The 21,864-nt window shown below is 45.0% G+C and overlaps 1 protein-coding gene across 1 annotated transcript in view; it reads right to left on the reverse strand.

Moving 5' to 3' along the window:
* Positions 1 to 1,189: 1,189 nt before the first annotated feature.
* LOC126203049 (uncharacterized) overlaps positions 1,190 to 21,864 on the reverse strand; it is a 77,417-nt gene continuing 56,742 nt past the window's right edge. The window contains exons 6-7 of the mRNA XM_049937287.1: positions 11,054 to 11,295; positions 1,190 to 1,718 (exon numbers count right to left, since the gene is read on the reverse strand). Of these exons, the coding sequence (XP_049793244.1) occupies positions 1,674 to 1,718; positions 11,054 to 11,295 (287 nt within the window). The 3' untranslated portion in view covers positions 1,190 to 1,673. The remainder of the gene's footprint in view (positions 1,719 to 11,053; positions 11,296 to 21,864) is intronic.

Raw genomic sequence — 21,864 nt, forward strand, 5'->3', positions numbered from 1 at the left:
CTAGACACATAATTTATTGTTATACGAAATCAGTGGAGAAACTGAAACTGGAACCTTTATTCCTCGTGTAAACCATTCTTTTTCTTAACAGTTAAACGACTATGTAGCATCCAATATCGACAACAAAAAAGTACGTTGAGGACGTCGCAGTCAAAAGAAAAGGACAATGCAGTTCCCAAACTGAGTTAAGACAATAACTGTGTAAATAGAACTACCATCTATTATTTATGAACTCAAATGTATATAAAGCTAAAACTCTGCACAATGTATTGTAAAGTAAGTTACTGAATTATTAATGTGAATGTGAGTTAAAGAGAAATGATTATGAGAATAACAGATAATTAACAGCCACCACCTCACTACTTGTTGAATGGCGTCGCATAGTTAGAATCTAAACTATGTCACCGCATTCAAGGGGGCGTGTGTCATCCCAATCCATAGACGAAGAAAGTTATGTAAGCGTAATCAGTAACTCTTAAAAATGTGAACTAATGTCTGTTGAAACAAATTATTCTAGTTTCTTTAGTGACGGATCTTGTCTCCCTCTCTCGCTACTGCCTTAGCTCCCGATGTAGACGCACTCTATGATAGGAGGTGCGGTATTACTAATGTCTGGAACGACCGCTATTGTGGCAGCCTATATGCAAATTTGTATAACCAATCATAGAACCTGCCTTCATTATCTTTTCATGATTTGCGAAGTCCGATTTAAATTTGTTGTAAGCATTTTTATGCGCCCCAGCATTGGCGATTCAAACATTTACTACCGATACGCTGTCTTGGGCCACCCTATTAATAACTAACCACGAAAACCAGTTTTAAAGTAAAACTTTTATTCATTTTATTTCCTTCATCAGAACGTCTCGTTCTTCCTTACAACATTGCTGCTCTTATCAATTCCACTAGCAAACATTATCAATGATTAGCTGTGAAGCGGAGTTGAAATATTATATTACGCATCTACAGCAAATGTCTACATTTGCCGCAAGGATTTTTTCATTTTTTTTTTATAACAACAGCATTGCAGTGAATAAACTGTATCAAAATCAGTTCATTATCAGTACTGTAAAACCATAATATTGGATTAGGGACTGTTTCACTGCATACAACCATTATTCGCTGATAGAATGTTATGAAGTAAACAGCATTGTTTTAGCAATGTAATACTCTACACTATTAGAGGCAGAAATCATCTTCGTGAGTCTTTATTATTGTCGTGTACAACTATAGCAAAAATGAAATTATATCCAACAGATTTCTTCCATTGCTTGCTCAGTTGTGAAAATTACCAAACGTAGCTTTACAATAGAGCAAATCTGTTTCTTCCTGACAGTACTTATTTAACAAACATGTTAGCAGAAACTCAGAGCATATGGATTGGAAATTAATAAAATAGTACCTTCTGCAGTTAAACTAATGTGGTTTTCAATCGTTTATATCTCCATCAGTAAGACATATAAAACAAGGAATACGTAGAAGTTAGCAGTATCTTTTCATAGCATTACACTTTGTATGAAATCTGCTGTCAACTAAATTATAGCTGATGTTCCATACTTTTCTTGTTGTTACGTAAACTTATTTCAGTACAATTTCAGGTCAAATTCTATGTATCAGCTTCGTTAGTATTCTTCATCAAAGTGACATATACTCCACCATTTTACTCTCGTTACCTGTCAATACATTCTCGTGTCAGAATGCAAGCCTCCAGCTGGATTATTCTGTGAACACATCACATAGGTGTTAGAAAGGAGAGTGAAAGAAAAACACTTTAGAAATGCAAATAATAAAAGAAAGGAAACATCAGAATTATTATTAACGCTGTAAAGAAATGTTTATTTTTATCCTTTCCAAGAAGCAATTTACTCGTATGTAGTAACATCTCCAGCAATATTAGAACGAACGTAATAAATGCTCTTTTCAGCTGTAGTGTAATTCACACTTGAAATAAACGATTGGCAATAATATCAATGAACGAAGGGATGAAAGTTATACATAGAGTACAGAAAACAATTAAATGTAGTACACATGGCTTCAGAATTATTGTACAGAAGCTTTGACATAGCACACAAAAACGTATTATGAGTATTCATAATGTGATACCCAATTGGACGACGGCTAATTAGCATAGCAAATGATAAGAAAAACGCCAGAGAATTAACTGATTTGATATCGGGAACAAATCTTTAACGCATACAACAGTATTCGAAATAAATAATTTGCCCATCTACCTTTCATAATTTTTTTTCTGACCCTTACGTTCGTGTCCTAAGTTTTCGTGATGGAAATAGTATCAGGCTGTTATTGGTCGTGCAGATGCATCCATTGTTTACATAGTTTTTGTATGGTCTCATGTGCCACGCCAAGATTTAATTTCAATCTCTTCATCTCAGAGCAGTTACACATTCCGTCCTCAGTTATTATTCTTGGATATACTACAGCCTTCTCCGACAACTTTCGCTCTCTAAAGCCCTCCCTAACATCATGGAAGTCTTACACGTGTCGTATCATCCTTCACCTTGTCTTGTTAATGTTTGGCATACATTTCCTTCCATGCTGAGTCTCTGACTGCAGTGTTACATAACCGTTTTCTCCTGAGTAGTTGCTGTCTCAGCAACAGTCCGTACGAACAAAACAATTGCGAATTTACCTGTTGTCGCTCGCACCTTAGGTAACTGCGCTTTTCGCAGCTCTGTTTTAAAAAAATGGCTGATGAAGTCATGGGATCGAGCCGAACACGTCTTCTTTCAAGCCCAGCTGCTAACTCGCTGCAAATAATAACTCATGTCACCTCAGGCTGGTCTACACTCTTCCAGAACAAACGTAATAATGCCTCAAAGTTAAAGTCTCGTAGCGTCCGTTCACTGCTCAAAATCTATCACCTATACGATGAAATACCCCGCGATAAATAAGCGTAACATTACACGGCAAAATTCATCACAGTATCAGTGTGGTTAGCTTTCGCAGTCCTGTAACATCACATTTCAAACGTTTCAATTATCCTCTTACCCGATTTCCTTGCAATGCATGATTGACTTCCACACAGTGTTGAGCTCCGAACATTCCCAGAAAATTCTTTCTGCAGCTATGTCCCATGTCTGATTATCCTAGACGACTTTCTTCCTCCAACGAATGCTCGTTTTGCCTGTGCTAATCAACATCTCATGTTCTCTTTGTTTTACCCTATTACAAGTTATTTTGCTTCCATCGTAGGAGATTCCCTCACTACGTCAAGTACGTGGTTCCCAATTTTGAACTCAAGTTCGCTGCTAAAATCATTCCTACTCAGTTCATCGTTTCTTCCTTCGGTTTACGCTCAGATCACACTCTGAATTGAATTAACTGCTCATGCCTTTCAACAGGTTCTGCAAGTCTTCTTCTAGGACAATAGTGCCATTACAAAATCACAACAGGATTTTAATCCCACTTCTGAATCTTTCCAGTTTTAATACGCACTATTTTTATTTATATATTTATTAGAGTTACCCGATTAGGATCGTACCTCATGATTATGCTGATTATGGGAATCCAAAAGACGTAAGCACTATATGTGCTACCGAGCGAGGTGGCGCAGTGCTTAGCACACTGGTCTCGTATTCGGGAGGACGACGGTTCAATCCCGCGTCCGGCCATCCTGATTTAGGTTTTCCGTGATTTCCCTAAATCGCTCCGGGCAAATGCCGGGATGGTTCCTTTGAAAGGGCACGGCCGAATTCCTTCCCCGTCCTTCCCTAATCCGATGAGACCGATGAAATGGCTCTGAGCACTATGGGACTCAACTGCTGAGGTCATTAGTCCCCTGATGAGACCGATGACCTCGCTGTCTGGTCTCCTTCCCCAAACAACCCAACCCAACTATATGTGGTATAAAATATGTGAGGAAAACACGTAAGTGACGCTGATTGTCACAGTACAGCAAAGTAACGACAGTGTTTATAGCGAACAGTAAACAACACGTTGCAACAATTTTATACGTCTATTACAGTTCTGTTTGCTTACAAAGAAGTGTCCGGCCCAAAATTAGTCAAGAGTTTTTGAGAACAATAACCTTTCGTGTAATTCTTTGTCTATTTCTGAATGACAATGATGCTCTTAATATTCATCTAAGTTGTAGGGCACCAGACATACAAAACGTATACACTGCCGGCCATTGTAACTGCCAGAGAACAAATAACAAAAGTTTACTTGCTGTGTGTATACAGTGTAGTAGGAATAATAGATACAGTGAAGTTGATTTGGGGGATACGTCGTGCGAAATTTAGCACACTGAGCTCCCACCGCTGTCACAAACAACGCTTTAACTGGGCTGGGTATCGAATCAAATTGAGTGTGAATGACAGATACGGGTATGTCTTCCCATTCTGCTTTAACCCTATACCAGGTTTCATCAACTGTAGTGGCTGGGGAGAGATAGTATGGCAGTTTCTCGACAATTCATGGATGTTTTCAACGGGTGGGAGGAATGGAGAACGTCCTGAGAAGGTTCCAACGCCTCTGTATCGAGACAGATCGGGACAGAACGACCAACAAGCAGTCTTGTTTTATATCGCTGAGATATAACAACACAGAGATCTGGGAGATGGAGCAGAGCCATTAGACTTATCAAGGCAGAAAAGTGACGCCTACTGTCCAAATCACCGTCTGTTTGAACAGGAGGTGATCGGATAGTGTACTCAATAGAACCCCACTCCGTCACGCAACTTGCTGAGCCGGAATGATGCTGAATGCAATCTGGAAACTTTCATTTGCCACACTGTCCGCCACGATAGCTGAGTGGTCAGCCTGACGGATTGTCGTCCCACGGGCCCGGGTTCGATTCCCGGGTGTGTCGGGGACTTTTTCCTCGCTCAGGGAGTGGGTGTCGTTTTGTCTTCATCATCATTTCATCCCCATCCGGCGCGCAGGTCGCCCAATGTGGCGTCGAATGTAATAAGACCTGCACCAAGGCGGCCGGGCTTGCCCCATAAGGCCAAACGCTCATTTCCATTGCCACGCTAGTCTACACACACATTTGCGGCCATTGCGATGGTGTGCACAGACTGGGACAGGTCGGAAGGGACGACGTTCTGCATATTATACGCAATTTGGGACTCGTCGGAAGAGACGACGTGGTGCCAGTTCCGTGTGTGTCACTGGGCGCCCCTCACTTTCTGCCGCGTCAAGGGAAGCCGCAACAGTGATCGCCATGCTCACAGGCCTTGGTGCTGCAGATGCCGTCGCACTGACTGTGTCGATAATTGGCTTCATGTAAACGAGCAATTCCCTGACACAGTGTGCGTGACGTAGCTACACGATCCGGCCGAGCGAACAGTACACTGAGGCGACAAAGTCATGGGATATCTCCTATTACCGTGTCTGATCTCCTTTTGCCTGGCGTAATGCAACACCTCGACGTGGCATGGGCTCAACAAGTCGTTGGAAATTCCTTGCACAAATATTGCGGCATGTTGCCTCTATAGCCGTCTATAATTGCGAAAGTGTTGGCGGTGCAGGACTTTGTGCACGAACTGACCTCGCGGTTATGACCCATAAATGTTCGACTGGATTCATTTGTGATGAGTCGGGAGGCCAAAACATTTGCATCAATTGTCCAGAATGTTTTTCAAACCAGTTGCGAACAACTGTTGCACGCTGAAGGTTCAAATGGCTCTAAGCTCTATGGGACTTAAAAACTGAGATCATCAGTCCCCTAGACTTACAACTACTTAAACCTAACTAACCTAAGGACATCAACACATCCATGCCCGAGGCAGGATTCGAATCTGCGGCCGTAGCACTAGCGTGGTTCCGGACTGAAGTGCCTAGAACCGCTCGGCCACAGTGGCCGGCTGTTTGGCGGTTACATGGCGCATTGTCATCCATAAACTTTCCATTGTTGTTTGGCAACATGAAGGGCGTGAATGGCTGCAAATAGTCTCCAAGTAGCCGAACGTAATTTCCAGCCAGTCATCGGTTTAGTTGCAACAGGGGACCCAGTCCATCAGTCCATTATTCCATGCAAACAGAGCCCACACCTTTATGGAGGCACCACCAGCCTGCACAGTGCGTTGTTGCCAACTCGGGTCCAGGGCTTCGCTGGGTTTGCGCCACGCTCGAATCATACCATCAGCTCTTACGAACCCACTAGTTAATATGGTACGTTATTATATCTGCACTGAGATGACAAAAGTCATGGAATACCTCCCAGTATCGTGTCGGACCTCCTTTTGCCCAGAGTAGTGCAGCAACTGGACCTGGCAAGAACTCAACAAGTCATTGGAAGCCCCTGCAGAAATACTGAGCATTGCTGCTCCTCTAGCAGTCCATAACTGCGAAAGTGTTGCCGGAACAGAATTTTGTGCGCTAACTGACCTCTCGATTATTATCCATAAATGTCCGATCGGATTCATGTCGGGTGATCTGGGTGGCCAGAAAACTAGTCGCTAACAATTGTGGCACGATGGCATGGTGCATTGTCATCCATAAAAATTCCATCAATGTTTGGGAACGTGAAGTCCATGAATGGTTGCAAATGTTAGTAGAACATGACCATTCCCAGTCAATAACCGGTGCAGTGGAACCAGAGGACCCAGTTCATTCCATGTAAATACAATCCACACCGTTATTGAGCCTCCACCAGCTTGCGCAGTGCCTTGTTGACAGTTTGGGTCCATGGCTTCGTGGGCATGCGCCGCACCTTACTATCAGCTCCTACCAATTGAAATCGGAACTTATGTGATCAGACCACGGTTTTCCAGTCGTCTAGGCTCCACACGCAATGGTCACGAGCCCAGGAGAGCCGCTGCTTAGCAAAGGCACTCGCGTGGGTCGTCTGTTGGCCATTAGCGCCACATTTCGCTGCAATGTTCTAACGCATACCATCGTCGTACGTCCCACATTGATTTTTGTGGTTATTTCACACAGTGTTGCTTGTCTGTTAAGCACTGTAAACGCTGCTGCTCTCGATTGTTAAGTGAAAGCCTTTGGTCACTGCGTCGTCCGTGGTGAGAGGTAATGCCTCAGATTTAGTATTCTCAGCACACTCTTGACGCTGTGAATTTTGGAACATTGAATTCCCTAACGATTTCCAAAGTGGAATGTCCCATGCGTCTAGCTCCAACTACCATCCCACGTTCAAAGTCTGTTAATTCCCGAAGTGCGGCTATAATCATGTCGGAAACCCCTTCACTTGGAGCACCTGAGCACAAATGACAGATCCGCCAATGCACTGCCCTTTTATGCCTTGCGTACGCGATGGTACCGCCATCTGCATATTTTCAATCGCTATCTCTTGACTTTTGTCACCGCAGCTATGTCTGTCCTCCATGACGCAGTTAATATTGTTCATGGCAGTATCGCCCTTTTGAATATTTCGATTGAGTATTCGCATGACACACGTGAGTTCCAGAGTAGCTCGAGGTGTTATCAAGCGGAACAATAAACCGGGTCTGTCTTATTTCATCAGATGCTGGCCCTTTCTTACACGAGAGATAAAGCTGTCTCCTCACAATGAACCAACATTCAAATGGTGTTTCTTTTTTTGTTTTTGTTTTTTTTTCGTAAGCTTTCCGTATAAGCAGCGTGTAGATGATGTTACTTCTATCCATATGGGGCTGCTCTGAAATGCTGAACATTTGCATATCGTAGCACGTTGAGCAAAACACGGAAAGTTGTCGTTTCTTGCACGCTGTCTTGATGACGTTGCTGCTTAATGGCTAGCAATGTATGGACGAGGTTCACAACACCAGAAAAAATGTCACGAGGCACATTTCGAAAGGCGAGTGCGTAGTATAACCAGTAGATGCAGGGAGTGGCTATCGTATGTGACGGTTAACACTTCCTGGCGCTGTCACATCCTCCATCTTAGCGACTTATAATAGTTACTCTGAGTTTTCCTCCTTACACCTGCAAGGAAATGCGTGAGCAATCGTTTGCAAGCTCTTGGATCGTAGAGCCAATGGAACTAGCTGCTTATATTGTGTCGTCCGTACATCGTGAAGAAGCAGACAGCAGTCGTCTCTCATTCGTTACGACTTTTTGCGACAGGGAAGTGTGCAGAAGTATCGTTTTACGATTACGACACATGGAATAATGATAATGAGAAACTAAAAGATTATTATAGACATGAAGTAGCAATAGCGTCTAATGCTAAGTAAAAGAAAAACCAAATAGCGAATCTGTGAACCCGAAATTGCGATAGTTTCCAGAGCGAAATAAAAGAATAATCAAATAGCGAACTTATTACCATTTAGACTGTTGCTCAAGTATACAGATGTGTAAAGTGATCAAAAGTGTCATAGCATTACAAAGGCGTGCTGTGAAGTAATGCCTCCGAATTTTTTATGTGGAAAGTTTTAAAATTTAATAAAGGAAACAAACTTTATTATAATTCTAAATCTTTATTTGTCAACATTGTATTGTACTGTATGTTAACCGGGGGCCTAGAAACGACGGAGAGGCTCCGTCCACGCCGCAGCCGCGGTGGTCCACAACCCCACGATGACTACCGCAGTCCACTTCAGCCCTCCGCCGCCCCACACCGAACCACTCTTTCAGGGTTATGTTCAGCCCCCGGTGGACACCGCCCCCCCCCCCCCCCAGGGAACGTCTCACACCAAACGAGCGTAACCCCTATGTTTGCGTGGTAGAATAATGGTGGTGTACGCGTACGTGGAGAACTTGTTTGCACAGCAATCGCCGACATAGTGTAGCTGAGGAGGAATAAGGGGAACCAGTCGCACTGCCGAGGCATATGGAAAACCGCCTAAAAACGATCCACAGACTGGTCGGCTCACCGGACCTCGACACAAGTCCGCCGGGAGGATTCGTGCCGGGGAATTTGTCAATATAGTCACCCTGGTGTCGAACACATTTCTCACAACGAGGGACCAGCTTATTGTTACCATCACTGTAGAATGCTTTACTTTGTTGACGGAGCCACAATCTCACCTCTTCTTGCACCGCTTCACCATCATCAAACTGAAGTCCTCGAAGCTGTGCTTTAAGTTTTGGAAACAGATGAGAATCGGATGGGGCCAAGTCTGGACTGTATGAAGGATGATCGAAGACGGTAAAACCAAGGCCTCGGATTGTTTCAGAAGTCGCAGCGCTCGTGTGTGGTCTGGCATTGTCATTCCGAAGCAGAGGGTCCTCCATGGGTGAACAAGTTCTTCGAATTCGTTCTTTCAATTTGCCGGCAGGAGTGGTCGAGCGCGTCTAGGCGCTACAGTCTGGAACCGCGCTGCCGCTACGGTCGCAGGTTCGAATCCTGCTTCGGGCATGGATGTATGTGATGTCCTTAGGTTAGTTAGGTTTAAGTAGTTCTAAGTTCTAAGGGACTGATGACCTCAGCAGTTAAGTCTCATACTGCTCTGGGCCATTTGAACCAATTTTTTCTTTCAATTTTCTGAGCTGTTTCCCATTCACCGACATACTTAAGATACACACCGCCACGTTACACGTTACAGTTCCGAGCCCACTAGCGGCAGAGGTTTGCAACTTGCGTAAGCGAAGCGGGAAACTCGACCGAGTAATAAGCATGACATATGCTTCACCAATATTGAGAACAGGAAAAAAATTTCGGAGGTATTACTTTTCAGCACGCCCTCGTATATGCGTTAAAATTCAGTTCCATACTCAGGAAATCGTCGTTGGCACCATACATGTGAAATCTTTTGTTTCTGTCTAGGGTAATGTCTCAGTAGTTCTGGTCAGCCGTCGCCTTGCTCTTATCTCTTATCAAGTATCAGGTGTGTACGTGCGTCACGTAAATGAACTTGATGATTGTACATTGTAGTGTTGTGGTTGTAGAGCCTTGTTGCGGTTATTCGAAGGTCACTCCAAAAGAAATGCGTCCAACTTTCGTTCTACACATTTGCTGTTTACACTGTTCTCAGGTGTCCAGCCGCGTGTAGTCCTCTTCGTAACGCGATATTTCGACCTTGCCGTCATCTTCAGGTGATACCAGCAGAATGATTGTCTTCTCTGTATTCCGCCTCCTTTATTCTGCGATCGCTCGCCACCCCTTACGCACTACATCGTGGCACAACGCGTCAGTTGGAGCAGGGGAAGGGGGGGGAGGGGGGGAGCGTGGCGGGGGAGGGGGACGACATGACTGAAAGCTGGGTGCGAACCCCCGACTCTCAGTGCTTCTGTGGCTTCCTTCGTGGGCGGTTGTGGCTCTCAATTGACGCTGTCATTTTAGTTGGCTGAGCGCCGGGTCCCAGAGTGTGCTTAGGATTCCACCAGTGACGCTGGCGTAGCGCTCCCTCAGAAAAGGTGTTTCACTTGATGTTTGTCTGAAGAAAAGTGCTGTTACAGCGTTCCTGTGATGTGATAAGGAGACAATGACACAGTTTCACAAGAGACTGAAGAGCGTGTATGGGAATGGCGCTGTCGATCGCAGTACAGTTATTCGTTGAGCAAGCAGATTATTGGTGAATGTGGGCACGCCAATACTGCGGACCCCGCGCAGAGGCAGACCGAAAACCGCACGGATTCCACTGTGCAGCGTATTCACAAACTAATTCTGGCTGAAAAACGCGTAACACTGAACTAACTGCCAATCCGAATTGGAGAGGGGGAAGCGAAAATGTGCAGAATATTGAAGTAGTTGAAAAAGATTTGCGTCAGGTGGATTCCGAGAACGTTGACGACTGGACAACACTGAAATACCTACCCACCTATCCTGACTTGACACCGTTGGATTACCACCTCTTCAGTAAACTTAAGGAATACCGTCGTGGAACTAGATTTGAAGATTATCACGCCCTTGGAAAGGCTCCTAAACAGTGGCTCAGACGTGCTGATCCTGACTTTTACCACACAGGTTTACAAGTCTTAGTTCCGCAGTGGCGCAACCCACTTTAAAGGGATGGCGACTATGTGGAAGTATTACAGTTATTCTCTCAATAATGTATCAACATACTGCAAAAAATATCAAAAATATGGAAAATTAATTGGAAGTTTTTTTTTTAAAAAAAAAGCATTGTGGACTTGCTTTGGAGTGAGCATCGTACATAAACGAACATCAATATCTGCATCCAGATCCAGAAAGTCTTCAAAATATGTTCCTCACCGGGTCCTGTCGTTCGTCCGGCCGGTCCACTTGGCCGAAGGCGCAGTGCTTTGTGACCGGCGTGAAGTTTCCAGTCACCTGGAAGTGGTGGAGGTAGCCGGGTGGCGGCTCCGATTCGCAACTGGAGGGGCCCAGGAGCACGCTGGGAACAGTCCGGCCCAGCTCCACGTCTTCGTGAAACACCCGGAGGCCCACTTGCTGCGCCAGGTCCATCAGCGAAGCCTCCACTTCTTTGTCTCCACCTGCAGTACAGTCAGAGACCGATGGTCAATATTCGATTCGTCGACAGTGCAGCAATTACATAGCGCTGTGGGGCAGCGAGTGTCACAGAGACCTAGACAGTTGCTTTCGCTACATGATGCTGCTACAAACGGGAGAAAAGGATTATTAAACTAGTATGTGACAGCATACACTATCTGATCAAAATGATCCAGATGCTAATAGGGCGGATAGGGGAATGCCTCCCAGATGTGGGTCGTACCGGGGAAATGAAACGCCTGGGGTGGACCAAAACCAGCACCGTTGGCGGCGTCTGTGCCCCAGAGGATCGGCTTCACGGCAGCGCGTGTTCTCTAGCTTAAGAGCGGCTGTCTACTACACGCTGACACAGAATGACGGGAATGTTTGAAATGAGTAGTGGCAGCCATGGGCAGCTGGCAGCACTGCGGATTGGTGACAGTTAGCGAGTAAACAGAACGCCATTTCAGTAATCATGGATCAGTGGAACGGACAACAGCGTGCGTTAGCCATAAAATGTTTTAAAAAAACAATGACAGTTTGGTAGCGCTTTTTAATTTCTGTAATTTTTCTAATCTTTGATGTAGAAATAGGATTAAGTCAATCAATTGTAATAGTTATGAAAACATCAGATATTATAGCTTTTATAATTTAGAACGTCATGATGCCGTTTCGCCGAAATACGCGATACAGTGATGGATTAATAATTTTTAAAGGACTGGATCTGCCCTCAAGAAGAAACCAGCAGGACGACCAAGAAGTGAGCGTTCTCCAGCGAACGTTGATGTACACGAGTCTGTCTTACGAAGTCCAAGGCGTTCAATTCGTAAGCAAGCAGCAGTGGTTGGAATGTCCCGGAAGAGTGTTCGCAGAATTCTACATCTTAATTTAAAATTTCATCCATACAAACTACAGATGGTGGAACAATTGAAGGACAATGATTTCCGGTTACGATTAGAATTCTGTCAACAAGTGATAACAAAAATAGACAATGACGGTGAATCCTTAAACAAGTTGTGGATGTCAGATGAGGCACATTTTCATCTCACAGGTTATGTGAATAAACAGAGCTACCGTTACTGGGCAAACAAAAGTCATAATGACGCTCATGAGCGCCTTTTACACGCTAGTAAAGTGACACTACGGTGTGGCGTTTCATCATGTGGGATTATCGGACCGTATTTTTTCACAAATGAACAGGGAAAAGGAATAATTGTCAATGCCGATCGTTATGTGGAGATGTTACGAACTTTCCTTACACTTGTCTGAATAACTTTCCTAACGTTCAAGAAGGGCGGAGCAACTTCACATACTGCACGGCAATCAATGCCACGTGTGCGAGAATTGCTTGGCAACAGTGTGATCTAGCGATTCGGTACCATTCCTTGGCCCCCTAGATCATCATATTTATCCGTTTGTGATTTTTTCTTGGGGGGGGGGGGGTACCTCAAGATAAAAGTCTACAGGACTCGACCAAGAACCTTGGATGACTTAAAACAGAGAATTGCGGATGTAATTTACAGTACTTCAGCTGAGATGTTGCAGCGGTCAATGATGAATCTCAACAGCAGATTTCACAAATGTATTCGTACAGGAGGAGGCCATCTAAAGGACGTAACTTTTTAAAAATGATAAATGCCATCAGTGTTTCGTAAATGGCAAAGTTGTAAGGTTTCAGTTACTATGAATGCAATTTCTTTCCTTCATCACTTCTAGTTTTATTGGGTTGTGAAAATTTTCCAGTTTTTCTGTGTCACCCTGCACATGGGGAGGATGGCAACCGGAAACTACCTCCGACAATAATTCCCAAGAGAATCACATAAGCCAAAAAGACAAGCATATTTAACCCAAAATTTTTAGGAGGTATAAATGGTTCCACTATCGGATCTCCGGTGGGAACTGTGTTAATTGCTCCTGAGAGTAGCAACATGAATCTTCGAAACTAAGTAAGGATCGGTACCTGGAACGTACAGAGTTTGTATGAATCTGGGAAATAAGCAAACTTAATGCAGGAAATGGGAAGAATGAAAACATATATTCTAGGAGTGGCAGAGACGTGGTGGACACATGCCGGAATGTGTGAGGTTCACGGGGGAACTATCTACTATTCAGGGAATCAAGGCAATAGATACAGAAAAGGCGTGAGATTAACTGCCTCAGAAGAAGTTTCGAAATCTATAATAAATTTCTTCCCCACTCAGATCGACTGGCTTTAATTAAACTTAATGCCATTCCAATTAATGTCAACATCATCCAAGTAAACGCGCCCACATCAGATTCAACTGAAGATGAAGTGTTCTACGAAGAGTTGAAGCAACTTCTTAGGCTGGTAAAAGGAAGAACATGAGATAATAATGGTTTATTTTAACTCTAAAATACGAGGGGGAAGATTTGAAGAACTAGCCTGTCCATGTGGATTATGGGTACTTAATGATCGAGGCGAAAGGCTTTGTTATTTTTGTCAAGAGTAAAGGATGAAGATAACAAACACTTGGTTTGAGTTACCAACTAGACGCTTGTACACATAGAGAGCTCCAGTTGACCCCCTTGACAGTATAGTACGGAATCAAGTAGATTACATTCTGCTAAACAAGCGCTTTGCATCCTCGGTAACGAGGGCATGCACCTATTAGTAGAAATAAAAATAAAAATTACAAATGTCCAAAAACATACACAACAGTGGAAAATAGAATACGATCGCCTTACGGATGAAGATATCGAAAACAAGGTAACCACAAAAATCAGGGGAAGAGTTACAGAAACATTTAAACCACAACTAGGAGAAGGAACAAATATAAACAACGTATGGGACGAAATACATAAAATTGTGACAGACGTTGTGGAAAATGAAATAGGTTACAAACAGAAAACACGAAAGAAAAATTGGCTGACAGACGAAATTTTGGCATTAATTTTTTTTAAAAAAAGAAGAAAGTACAAAAACGAAATAAACCAGGACAAACGTAGGGACATGCAGAAAGTCATAAGAAAGGAGATAAGAGCAGCAAAAAATAACTGGCTGAAACAACAATGTAAAGAGTTGGAACGACTGCAACAAATACACTCCTGGAAATGGAAAAAAGAACACATTGACACCGGTGTGTCAGACCCACCATACTTGCTCCGGACACTGCGAGAGGGCTGTACAAGCAATGATCACACGCACGGCACAGCGGACACACCAGGAACCGCGGTGTTGGCCGTCGAATGGCGCTAGCTGCGCAGCATTTGTGCACCGCCGCCGTCAGTGTCAGCCAGTTTGCCGTGGCATACGGAGCTCCATCGCAGTCTTTAACACTGGTAGCATGCCGCGACAGCGTGGACGTGAACCGTATGTGCAGTTGACGGACTTTGAGCGAGGGCGTATAGTGGGCATGCGGGAGGCCGGGTGGACGTACCGCCGAATTGCTCAACACGTGGGGCGTGAGGCCTCCACAGTACATAGATGTTGTCGCCAGTGGTCGGCGGAAGGTGCACGTACCCGTCGACCTGGGACCGGACCGCAGCGACGCACGGATGCACGCCAAGACCGTAGGATCCTACGCAGTGCCGTAGGGGACCGCACCGCCACTTCCCAGCAAATTAGGGACACTGTTGCTCCTGGGGTATCGGCGAGGACCATTCGCAACCGTCTCCATGAAGCTGGGCTACGGTCCCACACACCGTTAGGCCGTCTTCCGCTCACGCCCCAACATCGTGCAGCCCGCCTCCAGTGGTGTCGCGACAGGCGTGAATGGAGGGCGAATGGAGACGTGTCGTCTTCAGCGATGAGAGTCGCTTTTGCCTTGGTGCCAATGATGGTCGTATGCGTGTTTGGCGCCGTGCAGGTGAGCGCCACAATCAGGACTGCATACGACCGAGGCACACAGGGCCAACACCCGGCATCATGGTGTGGGGAGCGATCTCCTACACTGGCCGTACACCACTGGTGATCGTCGAGGGGACACTGAATAGCGCACGGTACATCCAAACCGTCATCGAACCCATCGTTCTACCATTCCTAGACCGGCAAGGGAACTTGCTGTTCCAACAGGACAATGCACGTCCGCATGTATCCCGTGCCACCCAACGTGCTCTAGAAGATGTAAGTCAACTACCCTGGCCAGCAAGATCTCCGGATCTGTCCCCCATTGAGCATGTTTGGGACTGGATGAAGCGTCGTCTCACGCGGTCTGCACGTCCAGCACGAACGCTGGTCCAACTGAGGCGCCAGGTGGAAATGGCATGGCAAGCCGTTCCACAGGACTACATCCAGCATCTCTACGATCGTCTCCACGGGAGAATAGCAGCCTGCATTGCTGCGAAAGGTGGATATACACTGTACTAGTGCCGACATTGTGCATGCTCTGTTGCCTGTGTCTATGTGCCTGTGGTTCTGTCAGTGTGATCATGTGATGTATCTGACCCCAGGAATGTGTCAATAAAGTTTCCCCTTCCTGGGACAATGAATTCACGGTGTTCTTATTTCAATTTCCAGGAGTGTAAATGACGACTTTAGCTTACATAAGAAGATAAAGGAAACTGCAGTTATATGTCGTAAGAAAATCTTCTCAAATACAGAAAATGAACAAGACGAAATAGAATAGGAGAATCAGCAAAAGAAAATTACCAGGGATGACTATATAAACAATCTTTTTGCAGATGAAAGACCTGAAATAGAAAATAAAGATGACGAGGATCTATCGGGTCCAGCCATCACAAAAGATGAAATAAGAAGAGCAATATGAACGGCAAAAGATAGAAAAGCAGTTGGTCCAGATCAAATACCAGTTGAAATTCTGAAATTATTAGATGATAACGGCATCTCAGTTTTCCAAAAAATATTCAATCAAATTAGTAATACGGTTAAATTTCCTGACAAATGACTGACGTCACATTCCATCCCTTTGACCAAGAACAACAATGCAAGAAAATGCGGAGACTACAGAAAATTAGCCTGATAAGCCACAACCTAAGGATATTTCTCAAGGTCATCCAACATAGAATCACAACCAAGTGTGATAGGGATATGGGATGGTCACAGTTTGGATTTAGACGGGGTCTAGGTGCGAGGGAAGCATTGGTCGCGATTAAGGTATTTGTTCAAAAGTCCTACGATCTGAGGAAGAATGTTGCGCTTCATAGACTCTGAAAGCGCGTTTGACAGAGTGCAACACCATAAGCTTGTACAAATTTTGAGAAGACGGGAAAGATATTCGTTGCATAGAAAATCTGTACTGGAATCAAACTGCTGAGGTCAGAACTGGCGGCCAATCGACAGAAGCACAAAACATCTTTAGAGGAGATAGACAAGGCTGTGTACTCTCACCACTCCTCTTTAACCTGTACTCAGAACACATATTCCAGGGAGCGCTTGAAGATTATGAGATACGTATAAAAGTAAATGAGGTATGGATTAACAACATAAGATACGCAAATGACACAGTCTTCATTGCAGATAACATGAACGAGCTGCAAGATCTTCTAACTACAGTGGGAGAACAAAGCATGAATGTGGGTCTGAATATCAGCACCAAATTTATGATAGGCACTCGCAGTTCAGATGAGCAATTAATGGATAATAATCAACCCATAAACAGGTTGAATAGATTGCACTACTTGGGGACGTGGTTGTGCGAAAATTGGTCATCGGACATGGAAATCAGATGCAGAATAGAGAATACCCGCAGCGCATTCATGAATTTTAACAAAGTGTTCTCTAGCACAGACTTTGAACTTAACCTCGAAGTTAGATTTATGAAGAGCTACGTGTGGTCGGTGTTTTTGTATAGCGTGGAAAGTTGCACGTTGAAAGTGAACACCGTGAACAAGCTGGAAGCATTTGAGCTGCGATTATATCGAAGAATACTTACAATTCAGTGAGCAGCAAGAAAAACAAATGGAGAGATCTTGAGAACAGTAAAAAGAGACCGCGAACCGCTAACCACAATCAAACGTAAGGAAACAGCTTACTTAGGCCATGTAATACGAAATGAAAGGTATCACCTTCTTAAACTGATAACTGAGGGGAAGACTGAAGGCAAAAGAGGAATTTGCAGAAGAAAAACGTCATGGCTCCGCAACATCAGACAGTGGCCAGGAATAAGAAACGCCGGCGACTTGAGCCGTGCTGGAAGAGATAGAGAAGACTTGACAAATGTGATCGCAAAATCCATTAGTGGATATGCAGCAGAAGAAGAAGAAGTATCTAGCATTCGCCTTTATGACGGCTTGAACTCTGCTGGAGACAATTTCGAAGAGGTGCCTGACGTATGTGGACGGACAGCAGCCCATTCTTCCCTAACAGCCGAAGCCGGAGAAGATAGTGATGCTGGACGATGAGATCTGGAGAGAAATCGACAGTCTTACTCATCGCAAATGTGTTCGATTGGGCTCATGACGGGACTCTGAGCAGTTCAGTCCATTTTTGGAATGTTAATGTCCACAGACCCGCGAATACACAAAGCTGTAAAATTTATTCATATACTTCCGCACTTAGCGTTTTTAAGCACAATAAGGGGGCCGCAACCTACCCGAGGAAAACGCCCTCCTACTGTAACACACCTCCTCCATACTTCGTTATTGGCACTGCACATTATGGCACGTAATGCCCTCCAGCTGTTCGCCAAACCTAGACCCTTCCCTCTGATGTTCACAGGGTATAGCGTAATTCATCACTACGAATGTCCGCCCCACTAAGGCGGCACGGTAGCTCAGCGTGTTCGGTCAGAGGGTTTAGCTACCCTCTGTAATAAAAAACTGAGTGAACGGATCTACGAACAACTTGAACGAGTGTCATCGGACGTCCGCCACGAACAAAGTCAACGAGCAATATAGAACCGAATGGGATCTAAAAAAAAAATTGCTGAGTGGTCAACGTGACGGATTGCCGTCCTATGGGCCCGAGTTCGATTCCCGGCTGGGTCGGAGATTTTCTCCGCTCAGGGACTGGGTGTTGGGTTGTCTTCATCATCATTTAGTCCCCATCCGGTGCGCAGGTCGCCCAATGTGGCGTCGAATGTAATAAGACCTGCACCAAGGCGGCCGGACCTGCCCCGCAAGGGGCCTCCCGGCCAATGACGCCAAACGATCATTTCATTTCACTACGAATCATTCTTTTCCAGTCAACCACTGTCCAGTGACGACGCTCTTTACGTCACCTCACGTCTCACTTAGCACTGACTACAGTTTCTTTTACCATATTTTAAGTTAAAATTCCCTACGTGCGGTCACTGTCCTATCTGGACTGGTGGCAGCACTTTGAAACACACGAGTGATTCCTTTCGCCGACGTCAAGTGATTATTACAGCCACCGTCTGCAATATCCGTTGATTCCTGTCCTTGAATACATGAGTTCTGCCTTGGTCTTAGCTGTGGTTCATCCTTCGCATATCCACTTGAAAATCACATCGTCAACGGGCGACTCGGCCAGCTTTAGAAGGGGTGAAACGTCGCTGACGGATGTGTTACTCAGGTGACATTCAGGGAAGTCACTGAGCCCTGGTGACCGACCTTTCCGCTGTTACTGCTTCCCTACTGCCAAAAAAGTTCTCCCCACCTCCTTTTATACAGGTGGGCCGGCCGCTCGTGGCATCTAGTGGACCGCCGCGCTGGGTAGCAGCGCGGCCTCGGGCGTGCGGCTCCCCACGTCGAAGTTTCGAGTCCTCCCTCTGGCATGTGTGTGTGTGTTGTCTATAGCATAAGTTAGTTTAAGTTAGATTAAGTAGTGTGTAGGCTTAGGGACCGATGACCTCAGCAGTTTCGTCCCGTAAGACTTTACCACAAATTTCCAAATTTGCATCCAGTGGTCAATTCCGCACAACATATGAGTGTCCGGATACTTTTCATCAGATAGTGTATGGAATTGTGAATATTCCATATATTGGCAGTCGAGTTTGACTTTAATGTTGCTGCGAACTGCGTAGGATGCACTGCTCATGAGGACCCGTTAGTTTGCATAGTCTGGTTGTCGATTTTGATATAGAAAGGATAGCTTTTAAAGGCCAAGAGACATCATTCTACAATGTAAGATTGAGTAAGAAGTTTGCAATTCTTAGAAGACTGGAACTAAAGCACAGAGAGAGGACGAATAATCTAACACATCTACAAAACCTAAGCGCGAGTAATAAAAGCGGAAGGCAAAGAAAGAGCGTGTTAAGAGTGATGTGAAGCAGGGCTGTAGCGTATTTCCACTGATGTCGAACTTGCTAGTCGAAGACGCAATAAAAGCAGTAAAAGAAACTTTCAGAAGAGGAATAAAAGTTCAGGTGGACTAAATATCAATGCTAAGGTTCGCAGAAGACATGGCGCTTCTTCTCAGATGTAAAGAAGTCGTAGAAGACGTGTTGCAAGAGAAGGGCTACATACTTAGCGCGGAATATGTATACGAATGAGTAAAGCAAAGACGAAAGGGATATAGAGTACAGAATAACAAGATGCTTAACATCAAAGACGCAGTAATGGACGGAGTATAGAATTCTCCCACCTAGGAAGCAAGATTATGTTATATGACCAAAGCATGAAAAGTAACAGGCATAGTTCGACATACCTGAAGAGCTCTACTGATTTGAGATGTTGATACGTAACTGAGGAAGAAGTTCGCTGAAACTGTATCTCTGGATCACAACATTGTATGGAAAGGAAAGAACATCAGAAGTACAGAGAAGAAGAAACTGGAAGAATTTGAAATTTAGTGCTGTTGAAGAATATTAAAATTACGTGGCCAGATAAATTACTAAATGAATGAGTACTGAATGTATAGATGAAGGGTAACAGCTACGACATCAAGAAATAGTTCAAATGGTGGTGAGAGGAGCAGCAGAAAGCACAAATACAATGATAAAAATGGAAAACGTTACAACATAAAGCACCAGCCCAGTATTGTATTGTATTGTATGTTAACCGAGGACCTAGAAACGACGGAGAGGCTCTGTCCCCGCCGCAGCCGCGGTGGTCCACAACCCCACGACGACTACCGCCGTCTACTTCACGCCTCCGCCGCCCCACAAAACCCAGGGTTATTGTGCGGTTCGGTCCCCGGTGGACCCCCCAGGGAACGTCTCACACCAGACGAGTGTAACCCCTATGTTTTTGTGGTAGAGTATGGTGGTGTACGCGTACGTGGAGAACTTGTTTGCGCAGCAATCGCCGACGTAGTGTAGCTGAGGCGGAATAAGGGGAATCAGCCCGCATTCGCCGAGGCAGATGGAAAACCGCCTGAAAACCATCCACAGACTGGCCGGTTCCCCACACCTCTACACAAATCCGCCGGGCGGATTCGTCCCGGGGACCAGGCGCTCCTTCCCTCCCGGAAAGCAGCCCAGTACTCATCTAACTTTGTAGTTATGTTCATCACATGACGGATATTGGATGACTAAACTTCCATTCCATTCACAAGCGATGTCTATCCTCAAAATCTCTTTTTATTCGCTGTACCATGGAAGCAAACATCCTTCGATCATCATCTTCAAGGATTTTTTGCAGTGTTTGCATCATTCGCAGTTCCACTTCATGAGGATTGATGGCTGGTGGCTAGTGTGCTTCCCACTGCATTCCAAACATGATATATAGAGCCATGGCACCTGGCAGGGTGGTTAGCCATACATTCCTCAAGGCGATTGTCGTGTAAGCTGCTTTTCGTGACTTTCACCAGATGGTCAGTGGATACGCTGGCATCTAACCGCGCACAATAAACGTAACCAAAGCTCAACGCTGAACACCACTGAATGTCTCGGACACTTCTATGGTGATGTGCATGAGTAAAATCTTCTCTGTTTACAAAGCGTGTCACTTCCAATAAAACACTCGAGCTTCCGACAGCTGCCTCCGCCATCATTACCACGAGGAAGAAACAACCAGGGATGGCACGGTGTTTTGTAGGAACGTGGACTGAGATCAGCAGCGCTCTGGTCTGCCCCCAAGATACGAGATATGTTACGCCCTGTTAGAGACGACATAGCTCTTCGAGTGGCCTGTGCTAAGCCACACGTGACATTTCAAACAAAGGGAGCTTGATAAGTCGGCTGCAGGTGAAAATTTCTTGGAGAATGGAGTACGGTTTGATTACGAATTTGAAAAGACGAAAGTGTTGCCTCATATGTCATCGTACTGGGGTTCTGTTATAAAACAGGTGGACGAGATTAGAGTAAACTACAAAAGTTTTAGCAGAGGCCAATTGTACACACTAGTGCTGAGGGTCGGCTCTGCGCCGGGTAGTTACGTTTTGTAACGAAACAGGAAGTGTTCAGTCACATGTGAAACGTCAATCACGACCTGCAACAAATGATGATACCCAAGTAGGTATTTTAGCTGCTGTCGCGGCTAATCCGCACATCAGTAGCAGACACATTGCGCTAGAATCGGGAATCTCAAAAACGTTGGTGTTGAGAATGCTACATCAACATCGATTGCACCCGTATCATATTTCTATGCACCAGGAATTGCATGGCGACGACTTTGAACGTCGTGTACAGTTCTGCCACTGGGCACACGAGAAATTACGGGACGATAACAGATTTTTTGCACGCCTTCTATTTAGCGACGAAGCGTCATTCACCAACAGCGGTAACGTAAACCGGCATAATATGCACTATTGG

This window comes from Schistocerca nitens, chromosome 9 (genome assembly GCF_023898315.1).
Source record: "Schistocerca nitens isolate TAMUIC-IGC-003100 chromosome 9, iqSchNite1.1, whole genome shotgun sequence".
In the NCBI taxonomy this organism is placed as follows: domain Eukaryota; kingdom Metazoa; phylum Arthropoda; class Insecta; order Orthoptera; family Acrididae; genus Schistocerca; species Schistocerca nitens.